General features: G+C 40.5%; 1 protein-coding gene across 1 annotated transcript in view; it reads right to left on the reverse strand.

Moving 5' to 3' along the window:
* Window positions 1-17029, reverse strand: part of PDE11A (phosphodiesterase 11A) — a 398336-nt gene that overhangs the window by 45997 nt on the left and 335310 nt on the right. Inside the window, exons 15-16 of the mRNA XM_019654011.1 lie at window positions 11124-11201; window positions 5504-5567 (exon numbers count right to left, since the gene is read on the reverse strand). Coding sequence (XP_019509556.1) covers window positions 5504-5567; window positions 11124-11201 — 142 coding nt within the window. The remainder of the gene's footprint in view (window positions 1-5503; window positions 5568-11123; window positions 11202-17029) is intronic.

The raw sequence follows: 17029 nt of genomic DNA on the forward strand, positions 1-17029 counted from the left end.
TCCCTAAAGGCCTGGCCCTTATTTATTCAGTTTCCAGAACTCTCCCTCAGATTGCTCTGAAGTGGGTCTTCTGCATTAAAGAATACAAATATGCAATCAGGTCACCCCAGAGGTGGGAGTCCTGCATAGGTCTGTAGCTCCTGGAAAGCAAAGAAATTAAAACAAAACCCTGTCCTTGATCTTTCTGAAGCAGTCTGGGTATCTCCGCTGTGCTTCTTTCACAGCTCAACTTGTACCACTGTTTTGTTTGTACTTAAAAACCCAATCGGGAACACTAAGTGGCTCCTGATTGAATTTTTTATTAAAGAAGGATATTGAGATGCTAATCAGGCCTTGGGGGATCAGTGGGGAAACCCACATGCTTAGAATCATGTTTATGAGGAAGGAAAAGTGGCAGAGACACCAGTGAAAAAAACATTTTGAAAGCTAATTTTAAAAAATCAACATCCAAGAAATTAGAAATGTATTTATATTTTTATAAGAAGTTTCCATTGTTTTTGTCCAAATGTTTCCTGAAATTATAGACGTGATTATGTTTTTGAAAATACATTATTAACCTATTCAATTTGGAGACAAACACAAATGAGATCTCCAGTTCAGAGTCGTGACAAGATTTCTGATGGAAGCATTTGGGAAAACATGGCTTTGTGTTCTATTTCCGTGAGCTCTTGAGTTTCTGCACTTAAGAGCAGAGTCTCATATCCTTAAATAACAACAACAACAACAACAACAATAATAATAATACTTATATCAGTGACCCTGAAGACAGGCGACCACCTACAAGTGGCCATTTGCTTCTTTGGTCTAAAACATCAATGCAGACACTATTTTCCTCCCAAGTACTTTGTACTGTCACTTTCCCACCCCCAAGTGGGCTGCTTGTACTTTAGTTCTTGACATGCATTTCACTGAAGGCCTTGGCACACCATGCCTCATTCCACGCCCTTTCCCGTCTTCTCTGTTTCCCCCCAGGTCCCCCTAACTCTCTCCCACTCTCCACCCCACTTCCCTTCCATCCCTCTTAGGGCCACCCGCTGTGCTACACTTTGCCCCAATACCTGGAAGAGCCACCTAACTCTTCTTTGCTGCTTACTCTCAGACTTTACTGCAAGGGAGGCTGTCCCACACCGGGGAAGTGAAGGGTGGGCAGAGCTGTAGAAATAAGCTACTCAGCCACACAAATTCTTCACCATTACCCTGCTTTAGGTAAGTTCAAATATGTCACACTAAAATGAAGACCAAAGCTCAGCTGGAAGAGAGCTATTTATTGAAGGAAGGTTCTATAGGGACTGTCCAATCTACACTGCGCTGGGATGTGAGCAAGAAATAAACTTCTATTTGTGTTAAGGAACTGAAATCTGTTATTGCAGCAAAGCCTAGCCTAGCCTTGATTAACACAAAAATTGGTATGAAAGTAAGGTGCTGCCATTAGAAAGAAAGCGGAGGGGGAGGGAAGAAAAAAATAGAAAGAATGGAGAAGTCCCTAAAATATGTGATATTAGCTTGGCGACCAGCTATAAAATAGTGAGGAGCTGGTTGTTAGAGGCTGTAAGGAGGAGGATCCGTTACACAGTGGCAAAATATTTTGCCCGGTTCTTCCTGAAATAAAGCAAATAATGTATCTAATGAACTTACAGCCTTAGGGGAAGAGACTGGAAACCAAAATGTTAGTAGCCTGTGACAGTAGCTGTGACTGTGTTTTGCTGGGTGTTACAAGAAGTGAGCTCAGAAAAGGATTGGCAGGTTTATAACCAGGAATGAAAGGGAACAGAGAAAGTCCCAGATTCAGGGTCTCCTAGGGAGGAAAGACGAAGCTGCTTCTTAACCCCAGACTGTAAAAATAAAAATTGAGATATGTTTTGAATGACAAAGGCTGATAAAGACAGCCTTCCAACAAGAATCAAATGGAAGGTATGGCCAGTACATCCATGATTAAAACCTCAGAATGAATCAGGTGGTACACAAGACATTCTTTCAACTGGACAAAATGGCCCGGAGAAATGATTTAACTACATGGTCTCTCATTGGCACCTATTAGGTCCAAAGGGCTAGGAATGAGAGAGAATGAAAGATGTATATATACATATTTCTTTGCTCCTGAATATTAGAAAGCAAAGAAATACAGATCTGAACAGTTTGTATAGAACAGAACTGTGGTTGTGTCTATTGTGTCAAATGGAAATAACTAGAATCAAAGACTTAAGAAGCTGAGCAGATGTTTAAGAGAATTTTGGTGCCAAATTAACCACAAGTCTGTGACTACTTGAAACTTAAAACAAGCCCCCTCAACTTTCTTTAGGTGGGAAGCAGGCTGAAAAATTGCTTGGCCTTCAGATATAGCCAAGCAGAATAATGAAAAGGAATAAGTTCCCAGGGTGGATCTAAAGGCCACGGAAAATAATGAACGTGGGGGCCTCTCCCAGAGAATCAGGCCCAGCACGGAGTAGAGGACCCTCACAGTAAATGCCCAGGGGGATTTTGGAATTGCTGTGGATCCCTAACTGCCAAGCGTTGTCATCTCATCCCTTTCTGAACGGAGTGTTGTAATGAGTATTTTGTGGTTTGGGTGTATGTTAGACGCTATATTGTGGGTGTGTGTAGTTTTTTAATGTGCATCCAGGCCTGATGTAGAAACCAGCACATATCACCCAGAGATCCTGGACTTGGAGCTTGAGACCACGATTTAGGGGACATTTGGGTCATCTCCCTTGGGGAGAGGATGAGCATGTTTTGCCTGCAGGAAGGAGAGTGAGTCATATTTTTGGCAATTAAAAGGGCAAATTTTGGTAGTCATGTTTTCATCAACTATTCTGGCTTTCTACTTTCTGGGCACATGGAAGGATTACACAAAGGGGTGCTAAAAATGTATACACATAGTAAGAAAGGAAAAAACTATTAAAATTGTAATAACATATACTGATAACAAAAGATGAATACAAGTCACGTTTGACTTCTGCAATTACAAGAGGTGCTCAAAGTGGTTCCCATCAGCATTCGGATACTTCTGACCAAGGCGAACTACTGCTTGAGCAATGCTGACCAAAGTGTCCACTTGTACACATTTTTTTTGGCACTCCCGGTATTTCCTGCTTAGGTGGGGTTTTGTGACAAGTTCTTGCCAACAATCGGTTGGGAGGGAGGCACTTAACTGCCAGTGCTAGATCCTTCAGAGCCTCTGCTGGCATGATCCAGATGGTGGCTGCTCCTTCAGTCCCAGGTCAGAATGAGGACAAAGAGGTGCCAGCCCACCCTGGATGAACACATCGGGAACCTTTTGCTGGTTTAAGTCGCTGAGATTTTGGGTTTAGTGATCACATTGCCTATTCTGCTGACATACTTGCATCACTTAGAACTGCTGACTGATGCACCCTGTGTAAGAAAGCATAAAGCTCTGTGAAGAATGAAGGCTTGGGAGCCTAATATGCTAGGATTTGAATACCTCGCTCTACCTCTTATGAGCTGTATGACCTCAGGTTACTTATCCTCTCTAAGCCTCATTTTCCCCATTTGTGAAACAGGGATAATCACTGTATTAGTTTCCTGGGACTGCCATAAATGACCACAAACTTGGTTGTTTAAAGCAACAGGAAGTTATTCTCTTACAGTCCTGGAGGCCAGGAGTTTAATGTCAGTTCACTGGACAGAAAGCAAAGTGCTGGCAGGGCCACCCTCTAGGGAGGCTCTGGGGGACAACTGGTCCTTCTCCTCTTCCAGTTGCTGGTGGCCGCCAGCATCCCCTTGCTCTCGCTGCATCACTCCAGTCTCTGCCACGTGTCACATCACTTTCTCCTCTCCTGAGTGTATCATCTCCCTGTGCCTCTCTCTTATCACAACATTTCTGGTAAGATTTAGGGCTCACTGGGATAACCCAGGATAATGCTGATGATACTGACAATGATGGTTCTTAATCATATCCTCAAGGACTCCGTTTCCTTCTAAGGTAACGTTTACAGGTTCCAGAGATTAGGGCCTGATACCTTTGGGTTGCCATTGCTCAGCATCCTACAGTAACTACACTTACCTCAAAGGGGGTTTTGAGGATTTACCGTAGTTCCCCATGTATAAGACTCACCCTGTTTCGAAAAATTTGGGGTCTAAAAACTGGGTGCGTCTTATACAGTGGTTGTAGATTTTTTTACTTGCATTTCCCGCTTTTTTCGTGCTTGTTTTTGCGCTCATTGTTGTAGATTTTTTTATGCATTTCCTGCTTTTTCGCGCTTGTTGTCTTTGCGCACATTGTTTCGCACTTGTTCCTGGTATATTACAGTAGGTTACTGAGGACGAGGCAATACATGAAGACAGTGATTCGTCATCAGACACAGATGAGGACAAGCTAATGGTTGGGAGTTTTGACAGTGATGAGGAGTTGTATGAATTTTATGATGAATAAAACTTGAGTNGTGGCATTTCAAATGTCATAGGTGGAACTGAGGACGAGGCAATATATGAAGACAGTGATTTGTCATCAGACTCAGATGAGGACAAGCTAATGGTTGGGAGTTTTGACAGTGATGAGGAGTTGTATGAATTTTATGATGAATAAAACTTGAGTTCAATAACTTGATGTAATACATTTTTTTTCAAATTTCGGGCCCTCAAATTAAGGTGCGTCTTATACATGGGGGTGTCTTATACATGGGGAAATGTGGTAAATGATATACTACAGATAAAGCAGTCATTTTATACTATTTACTATTCAATCAACAGTATTAGCTATGCATTGTCATATGAATGTATTGTATTTCCCTAAAATGTCAAGTCTTAAGATACTAAGTTCCTATTTTAGACACTGCTGCCCACACACTAGGTGCTGCATAAAACTTAAAAGAGGTATTAGTTTCAAGAACTATCAGTAATCAAGGATCTTAAACTGTATATTGGTTGTCAGAAAAGTCATGACACAGTTTTGCAACGAAAAGCATAGAAAAAATATGTCATGACTTTTCTGACAACCCAATAGTTACAGTTTGAAAACTATTCTTGCTTTAGAACGAACACTTTTTGGCAGTGAAACCAGATAGATGGTAAAGGCATGATTTCTGCATACAAATTAATCTGTATACTGTGCAGTTTGGCCAAATAACCCTGTGATCTCTAAATAGTCTTTAAAGGGAAATAAAACAGAATTTCCTTTTTACCGCCTTGGTTTTTTTTTTTTTTCAGACGTAAAAAACCCAAACCTTGTGCTAAAACATGATTACCTATTCAAAAACACTATTTTTTGGAACTCTTGCCTTCAGAAATGGTGAAAGTGTTATTTGGATTTAGTGTGTTAAAAAAAAATCTTACAGAGTCAGAAATATTATTAGTCAGTGGAAGTACGATAAAGAAAGGCTGTGCAAAAAGCTGTGTGGAGCCTAAGCCTCCTGCTATTTTTTACACCATGTTAATACTGATGCAAATTGACTAGGGTTTCAGAGCCTGAGAGTGGGGGCTCTGGGAATATTGTCCCCCCCACCCCCAGTCCCTCCTCTGCTGAGCCCTGCCATTAATCACCACTTGCCTGTCTCGAGATCTCCCACGGTTTGGTCACGGCTCCAAGGTCACAGGCTGTCATTAACATTGATCTGAAAAACAGAACCAAACAAAACAGCCTGAATAATCTTTTGTTGCATTCCTAAACAAACCTGTCCTAGATACATAAATAAATAAAATGTGGCTAAAGCCAGCTCACATCTTCTTTGCCTCCACAAGGGTAGCACTGTTTGTGGTCCCCATGTTTGGCATCTCCATCCTGTGGCCACACGGCTTAGGGAAGACAAAGCTAGCACACATCCCCGGTGGCCCTTTTGTTTTGTCTGCAGCAGATCAAGGAAAGCTAAGCACGGCTTCTCTCTGTACCTGAGCTAAGCAAGCTCTGCCTACAATAATTTGTAACGGACATTGCTTTTTATTTTTAACTATCAGCAAGGGAATCGGTATATAATACTATATATATACATAGCTGATGAATCTATTTACCAGCTTACCACTCATTGATAAGAACGGAAAGAAATCTACACCAAAGAGGCAAGGCACACGCCATGTTAGCAGCTCCTTTTTCCTCTGCTCTGTGGAGCTAAGAAGTATGGGTGAAAGCTATACTGTTTCACTCCAGTTTACTACCTGGCTACAACCATGTTTTATAAGCATTATGAAGACACATATTCAGCTACAGCTTTCATTAATTTGAGCATGTAAGAAAGCACAGGAAAGATCTGAATCAGATTTTTGAGGGGCAGGTTTCTATTGGGTTTAACTAGAATTCACACTGAACTGGGGATTCAGAAACAGGGAGTACAATTGAAACTGTAGAGAGCTCTGGTGTTTATAATTTGATGTGGTGGGAGGCGGGGGAAAATAAGACACACTCTTTGTCCCCAGTCTGTTTTCTTTGTACTCAAAGTAGCAGTTGGTGATGAAAAGTGGTGACAGATCTGAGCTGGGAAACCACATCTTGGCTAACTCCTTTTGGAAGAAAGGGTGTGTTGTTAAAGGTCAGAGGGCTGTCCTGATGTCAGGTGTTAACATTTCATACCCCACCAGAGTCCACTGCCTTGGAAACATGTCTGCTTCCCAGATGACAGAGCGTGCCTAGGTGGTAGTGGGGTTTGTGTAACTTCCCCAAGAAACCCCTCCAGGGAGCAAGGCAGAGTGGCAGATAACAATAGATCATTCAGAGCACCACCAGGCACACCAGCATCAGCAGCTCTCTCACTGAAGCCAGGCAGCGTCTAGTGCCCAAACCCCTGGGCTAAGTAAGCGCTATGAAGAGAGATACATCGGTCTATTCTTCAATTTTCCGTCTTCTGTAATAAGCGCTTCTGCAGTGCATGGTGCCTGCTTCTGAACTAGGTGCTTTCCAACTAACTACTAATTCCTTACTACACGAATCCTCATCATAACCCTCGGAAGTGGGTGCTCTGATTCCTATTTTACAGAGAGGTAAATGGAAACACGGAGAGGTTAAGTCACTGTCCCAAAGCGAGGAAAGCATTCAGGATTCTGTGCTTCTCACAAAGCTACCAGACCCGCTCTTGCTATGCTCTGATCCTTCTCATCTTAGGATCTGCTGGTACCAGAGCGAGACAAGACTGCAAGTAATGCACTGGACTTTGCAGTCTCTCTCCTGGACAGGAAGTAATCTCTGTGAGGTTGCCTACTTGTACTATAACTCGGATAATTACTTAGGGTCTGTTTGCTTGATAATTTGAAGCTTACTTCTCAAATTCATATTCATATTGCCATTAATCAGTCAATCAATAAGTTTATTGATCTGTTAGGTAGTCAGATGATGATAATTCTATAGTTATATTTATTGAGCAGGCACAACAGGGTGATTTACATCATCTGCATGTGAGGTAGGAATATCATCTCCATTTTACAAAGCAAATAGTGCTTTGCGTTCCTTGATCAGAGACTGTAGAGAGAGTGCCCGAGGTTACACAGCTAGGAAGTATCAAAGAGAGGATTAGAATCCATAAAGTCTGACAAAAGAGTCTCTACTTTCAATGAATATATTTTACAATGGAGCATAAAGTGTATATAGAGAAAAAAGGCAGGAAAAGGCTGGGAGGGAGGATGGTGGAGTGTCTGAAACCTTTACCTGATTGGCACTGGGGAGTCTTTAGGGTTGGGAGCTCAGCTGGGGGCGGGCTGGGGTGGGGTATAGCTCATGTGGCTACACCTTCAGGGAGAGAACTTTAGGTGGTAGGTATGAAAATAGTCTGGAGAAGGAGAGAATTGAAGCAGGCGGACAGCTGGAAAGCATACACTGATAAGGGCCTAAAACAAAGAAGGGCAGGAAGAATGGAAAGGTAGGGTTAGGGTGGGAGATGACACAGGAAGAACTGAAGGAGGCGAATGAGCAGTTGCACTTTATTTTTTAGATCAAGTCTCGGCAAGAAGTGAGAGGTCTTTTCTAGAGGAAGAGAGTAGGGAGGGAGTTTTACCAAGTGTTCTAGCCTCGAGGTCCACGTAATTCTAGTCCAATTCACAGCTAAGTGGTGTAAATCTGCTCCGTGCAGTTGAATGAATGAATGGTCAGGAAGGAGGAGAGCACACTCCCTCTGTCCGCAGTGGGCGGGTGAAGAACGGTGCTGTACCCAGAGAGCCTGATACTCACAGCACGTCATTTTTATCATCTATCTCCTCTACATGCCGAAAGTAGTTCAGTAAAAATCTTGTGATAATGGTTATTTTCTTGATTTGTTCTCTAGTTTTAAAACAATTAGCAATGTAAAAGGAATAAATTTAATTTTAAAGATGTATTCAAATTCAGTAAAAGATTTCTTGTATGAACTGAATTTTGCATTTACCGAACAAAAATATTACACCTCGTACTTTGCACTGTTTCGCTGTTTTAAATTTTAAACACAAATAAAAACCCTGGATGGCCACATAAAATGACAGAATTGAAGTAACTCAAGTTATGTTTTTTCATCCTTACCATCACTGTGTTATCATTGTTTATTCTGAACACACTGTTTAAAAGCATGAATGTGGCATTTCCAAAGGTTGGGGACACAAACTACACCCAGAGCTGGTGCAAAAGGTTCCGAACCATTAGGGACTCACTTTGCAAAGTGTGAACCACATCCACCTCTGCCAGGGGCTGACTATAACTGGGAGTTCTTGGAATTAGCTTATGTGTCCAATACATGTACAATTAAAAGATAAGTAATAATGTGCTAATTTCAAGCTTTCATATCAATTGTTTGAATACTCAACAGTAACCTCAGCAATTCTTTACAACATATACCAACAAAAGATTTTTCTCAGGAGAGAGTATCTTGTCATCGACATTGTTTAGATTGCAGGCACATGATGATGACAAAAAAGCAGACCGACTTTTAGTTGGTTTTATCACTATTTGAAAATTCTCGAAGACAGCGCTCCCTCAGAGCCCCCAGCAGGTGCACGTGGTCAGAGCCTAACCGTGAAACCGGGAGGGAGGGCACAGCTGGGGGGAGTGCATGGAGCACCTGTATTTTACATACTGTGCTTCCAAATAAGACCTACCATATGGGGCCCCTGCCAAAAATGTTTGAAAACCTCTGCAGGAAAACATCCAGGTGGAGGTGTGGAATAAGCACTGGGAATTTTAGGAGTTCTGCTTAGAAGAAGCCAGGCCCAAGAAAGTGGTGGGAGACAGAAGACATGGTAGCTGAAAGCAGGAGCGTGCTGAACAACAAGAGAAGAATATGAAAAACAGGTCCTTGGGGGCTAGTTAATATTTCAGAGGTAGTCGGGAGGAGGAAGGGCTGGACAAGGACAAACAGGAGATGGGCGAGTCGGGAAGAAAGTAGAACACCCAGAAGAGCACAGAATCCAAGGCAGGAGAGGGTTTTATGAAAGGAAAAGCCAAAGCAATTAGGGGTTTGTGAAGCGATCAAAGAAGCTAAAGAGAACAAAGGCTGTAGGATTTGATCCTTGGGAGGTGACTGGTGACTTTCAAAAGGAGCAGAAATCACATTTCACAGACCGAATTCCTCCGTAGAGGCATGGCTAACTACTCTGTGGTGAATCTATATTTTGGAAAGCTATGCAACAATAAAAGATGATGAGTTATGGACATGGAAACAATCACAAGGCATATAGTTGAGAGAACGAACAAGTTCAGATTGATATGTAAATATATAATACTACATGTTAGCACAAACAATTCATTCTAGATGGTAGTTTTCCCACAGGTGTACATGTATGTACATGCTTTGGAAATGGTCTGGAAAGATGCAACTAACTGATAACAGAGCATAGCTGTGCCGCAGATGGGAACTGGGAGGAAAGCTCAAAGGAGAATGGGGGCTGTATCTGGAACATTTCAATTTGTTAGAGAAAAATATATTCTTATAATTACTTGTGGAATTAAAAATTATTTTTTAAAAAATTGCCTCGCAAGAAGTTAGGAGGAGTGAGAGTAAAGCGTGGAATTGAAGGGAAGGAGAAAACTAAGAATGGACCTTGAGAAGAAGGCAGATTTTAGAGATGATTTTTGGGGCTAAGGATATAGAAGCATATTTTTAGGCCTAGAAAGGTCATAATGGAAAAACAAAACAAAACAAACAAACAAACCCAGATTTTGAAAATACAAGCCAAAGGAGAACAACTGAAATAGTGAGTTTGGGGGTGAGGGTGGAGGAGATGGAGGGAATGGAATTAGGACACAAGTGGAGGTGTTAGTCTCAAGGAGAGAAAGTTTCCCCCTCATCCTCAGGAAAGGACAAAGAAAAAGGTCTGCAAAGATAACACAGAGAATATTAATGCAGAGAGGGGAGAAAAAGAGGGCCCTCTGGTGAGAGGGTATGAAGACAGGTCAGCTGCACAAGGAAGGGACAGGCAGAGCTGTGGGTTCTGAAGATGGTGGCAGAGGTTTCATAGAGCAAATATGGGAGACGGGAACTATGAGAGGGGTCCCTCTCGGGGTGATTCCAATGTTTGTCTGGCTGTGGGCAGACACAGGGAGCCCATAATCCTGGCCTCACAAGCTTTCCTGGGAATACTTAACTTTGAACAGGAATAAGACAGCAAAAGGTCTGAGGATGGGTGAGGTGGGGACAGTGAAAGGCCAGGGTATGACAGAAAGGAACAGTGTCTCAGCAGCTGGAGGGGCTGCAATAGGGTGGTTAAAATGTGACACATAAAAATGATGGTTTGCGGCTGTCTTTTCTAAACAGCTGAGAGGAAGTCCTGTGAAAAGTCTAGAACAGACCCCTTATTTCCATCACCCAAATTGTGCTGATTGGTTTTCTACCTACGACACCTGTTGTCTCTAAAGAAAAACAAAAATGAACTCTCCGCTTTCCTTTATTCTGTGTAACTTTGTTTTCTGAGGTTCAAAAATCCCCTCTCCCCACCAACTAGCATGCCACCTTCTCTGGGAAAAGAGGACGTCATGACTTGCTGAAGCTGAACCAATTTAAATATCATTTTTTAATTTTAAATGCAAATTTATGGAAAGGAGGCAAAATGTAATAAATTAGAAGACAAATGGACAATCTCTATCTTTTCTCTAATTATTCAAGCAACCTCTAACTTTGAATGTAAGCTAAGATTTGTTACTTTAAAAATCACTTGTGTGCTCAGAAAAGTATGGCTACATCTTTAAATAATGAAGAAACACATAAACAAGAGCTTTTTCTTACCGAAATATATCACGATGATTTTTGATGTTCCAATCATATTCTCCTTTACTGACAAGTTCAAAGAATTCAGTTCTCCTCCTGCATGAAATCAAATGAAGAAAGAAAGAAAAAAAACCCAAAAAAACCTGGAATGAAATTTCTCAGTCTGCAGGGTGACATAAATACATTTATGAGAAAATATAAGACCACCTGAACCAAATAACTTAATATATGAAATCATGAGGTAAAGCACTATCAAAATAAATCACTCTTTTAAAAATGTTGAGGCTTCAAGAAAAAGCCACAATCATTTCTGAATGTATTTACAACAGAGATTATTGAGCCATAAAACAGAAAACAATGTGGTCCTGCATTTAGGATTACTTGCTGTGAAGCCCTCGTGGCACTTACTGAAAGTCAGAGAAGAAAGGCAAGGACAAATAAAAAGCGGGCACAATTCTGGAATGTTCTTTTATCACTCAACATAGAACTGAGCTGTATGATAATCCAAGATAAGATAAACTCCCTGGTAGTAAATTCAGGACAAGTATTTTTTCTCTAGGTAAGAAAATAACTAAAAACTATTTCAGTATTTCAGTGCCTAAACATATAAGCTCTGAAGTAAAAAAATCACTGTTTAACCAATGGGTCAGTCACCTACTGCAACTTTGGAAAGTCACTTAAAGCCTTTGAGCCTCAATTTCCTAACCTCTAACATGAGGACTAGATGTGCTAACTCATAAAGTTATTGTGAGGATAAAATGAGATGACATATGCCAAGCATTTAGCACAGTATCTGCACATTTTAAGTGCTGGATATGCACACATAAGGATACACATTTGGAGATGTATAGATATGGAAAAGATGAGGGAATATCTTAAAGTTATAAAAATACAGATGATCTGTATCTATTTTCAAAACTTTTCTTTAATCTAGTTATACAACTTTTCATTATTATAGTGAGAAAGGGAAAAAGAAAACATCATTATTTTGATTTTTTCAGAATAATTTTCCATCTTGGCACTTCCTAATGACAGATTATTTAAAGGATCCTGACACTCTGTCTCCAAAGTGCATCCCCCAAATGCTAGTCTTAGGAGGTATTCCACATAAAGGAATTTCCTGGTCAAGTGGGTTTGCGAAATGCCGCATATAATAAATCTCTCTCTCTCTCTCTCTCTCTCTCTCTCTCTCTCTCTCTCTCTTTCAGAGTTTCACAAGCCATATTAGCTTTTTGAAGGTTCTGAGAAATACCAAGATAGAAAAAGCCTATTTAACCTTACATAAGCACAGAATTCCATAGTACTGATGTTTTAAGGAATACTTTGGAAATGACTACCATGTCATTTATGGTGGAAATCAGTGTAGGATCTTAGACACTTAACATTAACTCACTGTAGTTTGGAAAACAAAGGACAAGATGCTGAGTGCAACTGGCTCTCTTGTTTCTGGTCTGGGTTGCTCATCACCGCTGACCAGCTGTATGGACTTCTTGTTATCCGATCAGACTGACTGCTCAATTTACTACTTAAAAGGGAGCAGGTCAGGAAGACAGATATGTGGCTCACTTCCTCATGTGAGACACAAAGACAGGTCCTGGATCTATTGCTTCAAGTGGATGCAGGTGAAGGTCAAACCACAGAATGCAATAATCTCTATAACAATCTCATTGCAATTGGCAAAGATGGCGCCGCACAATTACATGGAAGGACCCAGCAACTCCCCTCCCCTTTGGTGTACAAGTATGAACATATCTTTTCTTCTTATAACTTTACTATATTTTTCAATTGTCCACTCCCTTCTTTATGACCATAGTCAGGCCTCTTTCATATCACTACCAGGACTGTGAACTGAACTAGAAAGGGAAGTGGTGGAATGAAAAGAACCCAGATCTGGACTCACACTGACCTGGGCTTAGGGCTGACTGTCACTTACTAGCTGTGTGGTCCTGGGCAAGTGACTCCACATTGCTGTGCTTCGGGCCTCCAGCTTTGAGAAGAGGCCTATTAAGCGTTTGGCACTGGTAGATACTCCATACCTGACAGCCATCTTTAATATGTAAATACTATCAATAATATTACTACCAACAATAATACACAAGGGACTAATTGGACTACATGGAGATTGAAGATGTCATCTAGTTCTTTCTTATCCCTGAATGGATATCAGTTTTCTTTGGAATAACTGTGGAGGAGAAAGTATGGTTCAAGAAATGTTTATTAAACACTTACTCTGTGCTATCTCTTTACTAGGCTTTATGGACACAACACATGGGTGCGATCTTTAAACATCTCTGAGTTTAGCAAACAAGTAATTCCCCTTCAAATGTAATACTAATGATAACACTAATGATACTGAGACTAGAGTGAGGTGGGGAATGGCACGCACCCTGGGCACAAAATTTAAGTGGGTACCCAAAACTCAGGAATCAAGACAAATAATATTTTAATGCAATATTAAAAAAAAATCAACACAAACACAAAAAACATCCATGAACAAAACATAAAAATTTTAAAGACAGGACCTGACACCACTCGCATGGCTCACCTCTCTTGCCTCCCCTTAGTCCCTGTCCTGATGAGGCTAATATTTATTTGGTGCTTACTGTGTTCCAGGAAGACTTCCTGGGCTCTGCCATGGAAGTAATGTACTACCCACATTACTGACCTTAGGTAAGCTCCTTAACCTTACTGGGCTGCAGTTTTCTTATCAGTAAAGAGTAATATTAATGGGGTCTACCTTGTTAGACTTGGTAGGAAGATTAAATGAAATGATTTATGTAAAAGACTTCAGAGAGTGCCTGGCACACAGTAGGTGCTCAGTAAGGATTAACTACTGTGATTAAGCTCAGAAGTGTTGAAATAACTGGCCTGTTTTCACAGCTGGTGAGTGGCAGAGCTGCTTCACAAAGAACCTCTTGGAATAACAGCTGCCCCAAGCAGCTATGTATACCCCAGATGTCCTGGGAGCACCGAGGAAGGCACTTAGCTGAGCTTAGCTTGAAAAATCATGGGAGACCATGAAGGGCTTTCTGAAAGAGCTTGTCAGTCACCATCCTTATCATCATGTGCACCTGGGTGTCATTTCAATCCTGTGAGTTATTCTAAGAAATCACTAGGATGTAAGCTCCATGAGGACAAGGTCCTGAACCATTTTTGTTCACTCCTGGGTCCCCAGTGCCTACAAACAGGGCTGACATGTAATAGAAGCTTAATAAATATTTGTTTAATTGATGAATGAATGAAAAAGAATATCTCATAAAGCTATTCATTAAAAAAATAACTCTTCAGCCATTGGTTTCACCTAGATTCTAATTGTTCTGGGATCTTCACAGTTGCCATTTGGAGAGAATGAGATAAGAAAAACATATACACAATTGAATATTACTCGGCCATAAAAAAGAATGAAATCTTACCATTTGCAACAACATGGATGGACCTAGAGGGTATTATACTAAGTGAAGTATATCAGACAGAGAAAGACAAATACCATATGATCTCACTTAAATGCAGAATCTAAAGAACAAAACAAATGAACAAACAAAACAGAAACAGACTCATAGATACAAAGAACAAACTGATTGCCAGATGGGAGGGGGATGGAGGGCTGGGTGAAAAAGGTGAAGGGATTGAGAAGTACAAATTGGTAGTTACAAAACAGTCATGGGATGTAAAGTACAACATAAGGAATATAGTCAATAATATTGTAATAACTATGTATGGTGTTAGATGGGTACTAAATTTATCAGGGTGATCACCTTGTAAGTTATATAAATGTCTAACCACTATGCTGTATACCTAACACTAATATAAAATAATACTGAATGTCAATTGTAATTGAAAAATAAAAATAATAGAAAAAGAGAAAAATAAATATTTATTTTGAAAAAAAAACAAAAACAAAAACACAAACAAACACACAACATAAAATCTATCCAAGAAAAGCACTGTCAGATTCCTGATGACTAGATGGCAACCTGAACCAAGTAGACAACATGAGTTGTGGGAAATTTAAGAACACCATTCCCATCCAATGCCTGATCTTCCCTCCACTGATTATTGTAGTATCTGCTGAGAGTATGTTTGATACATGAGACATAGCATCTTTGATGCAAGGTGGAGGCATATTGCCTAGGTGGCTAACTTGATGCAGAAAATAATATTTTTAAGGTACAAATCTATGACTTGCACCATAAGAATAAATTCCCCAATGATGGAAAGTTTAATAGCTAGAGTTGCTGGTGTGAAAGTCTTAAACCTACTGAACTCCAAATCAGTCCTAGGCTTCTTCTCACATTATAACAAAGCTAGATTTTATTGCATCAGGACAAAAGGGAATATCCACTCTCCTGAGGGAATGGTGGATAAAGGAGGGTGGAAGGAATTTTTTTCATAGGACACAGAAAAATGCAGCATACTAATTTTATTTTTCCTTCACTAACAAAAGTATGCAATTTCATAATAGGTTCTATTTATTCTGGAGTCCCATGGTTTGGCTATGACCTCAGACGGTAATAGACTTCCTACACACCACAGTTTTATCAAGATAAACATGGGAAAAGTCTAGTCACTGGTGAAACCATGAACATCATACATCTGGTAGTATATTTGGTCACATAAGTGCCAAATAGATGCTTTAAGGTTTAACCCAAAATACACTTAAATTTTTTTTTATAGTTTATGAAAATTAACATCTTGAAAGGTCAAGAGACGGGGTTAACCATTTTCATAAGGCTGCAAAAGGATTTTTGAAGTGATGATATGCAAAGTGCACATAACAAATTTATTATGCATATTTAATATATTTTAATAGGTGTAACATTACACAATGGACATAGAGAATCTATCCGTTCACCACCCAGTCTAGAAATAAAAGCTAGAGCTGTCCCATTGAGGCCCTGGCATCTCTGCCCTGCTGCCTCTGCCTCTCTGCCATCACAAGATGGCCAGTTTCTAAAGTACACAGAAGTCATCTCCACGTGTAGCCTTGCAATTTTACTAGGTCAATTATACATAATGTTGCCTATGTGGTTTAGATTTTATAAAAGGCATCACAGTGAATGTATTCTTTGGCAATTTGCTTTTTCTCAGTGTTTCTGAGACTCATCCAGGTGGCTATGTATAGAGCAGGGCCATTCCTTTTCACTGCTGCTTGGTGGTCCACGGATCAGCATATCCCTGTTGATTTACCCTCTTCCTGCTGATGAAAATTTAGATTGTTTCCCTTTTTTTTGTTTTTTTGCTATTATATACAATGCTGCTACGAACATCCTTGTACATGTCTCTGTGAATTCGTGTGAGGTTTCTATCTCTGCCTGTCTGTTTTTTTCTTTCTCTCTGTCTCTGTCTTTCTCTCTCTGTCTATATTATACATATAGATATCTATATAGCTATATATTATCTATATCTATATCTATATATTTATGTTTATGTAAAATTGCTGGGTCATAGAATGATTTATTTTCTATATTTAACTTGCCTTTTCATTATAATTACAGACTGTTCAAGGTATATGGGACCTTTGAGAAAAATCTGCTGTAGTTCCCTCATTTTAGGTGAGGAAACTCAAGGTGAATGAAGATGAAGTTGATTTGCTCTGGGTCCCAGGGCAGTTATGGGGAGATCTAGGTAGACTTAAGGTCCCCAGCCTCCCAGTTCTAGCCCATGAGACCATCTTTGTAAACTGTGTAGTATGAACCTTGGGAGACAGATAGCCTTGTGTGTGGTGAGAATATGGACAGCAGAGGCTGAACCCCTTCATGAGCTGCCATGGCAGGCTGCTGTACCAAGGCAGTGCCAGTGCTGAGTACCGTGGCAGGCACCAGGCAAAGGTCTTTCCAATATCAGCAGGGGATGCTCCAAAGAAGAGCTGCAGGTAGTCCAGGCCTGGTCAGTGCTTCACGGCTCCAGGTGGCTTATTTTTGACA

This window comes from Hipposideros armiger, unplaced genomic scaffold (assembly GCF_001890085.2).
Source record: "Hipposideros armiger isolate ML-2016 unplaced genomic scaffold, ASM189008v1 scaffold_212, whole genome shotgun sequence".
Classification (NCBI taxonomy): Eukaryota; Metazoa; Chordata; class Mammalia; order Chiroptera; family Hipposideridae; genus Hipposideros; species Hipposideros armiger.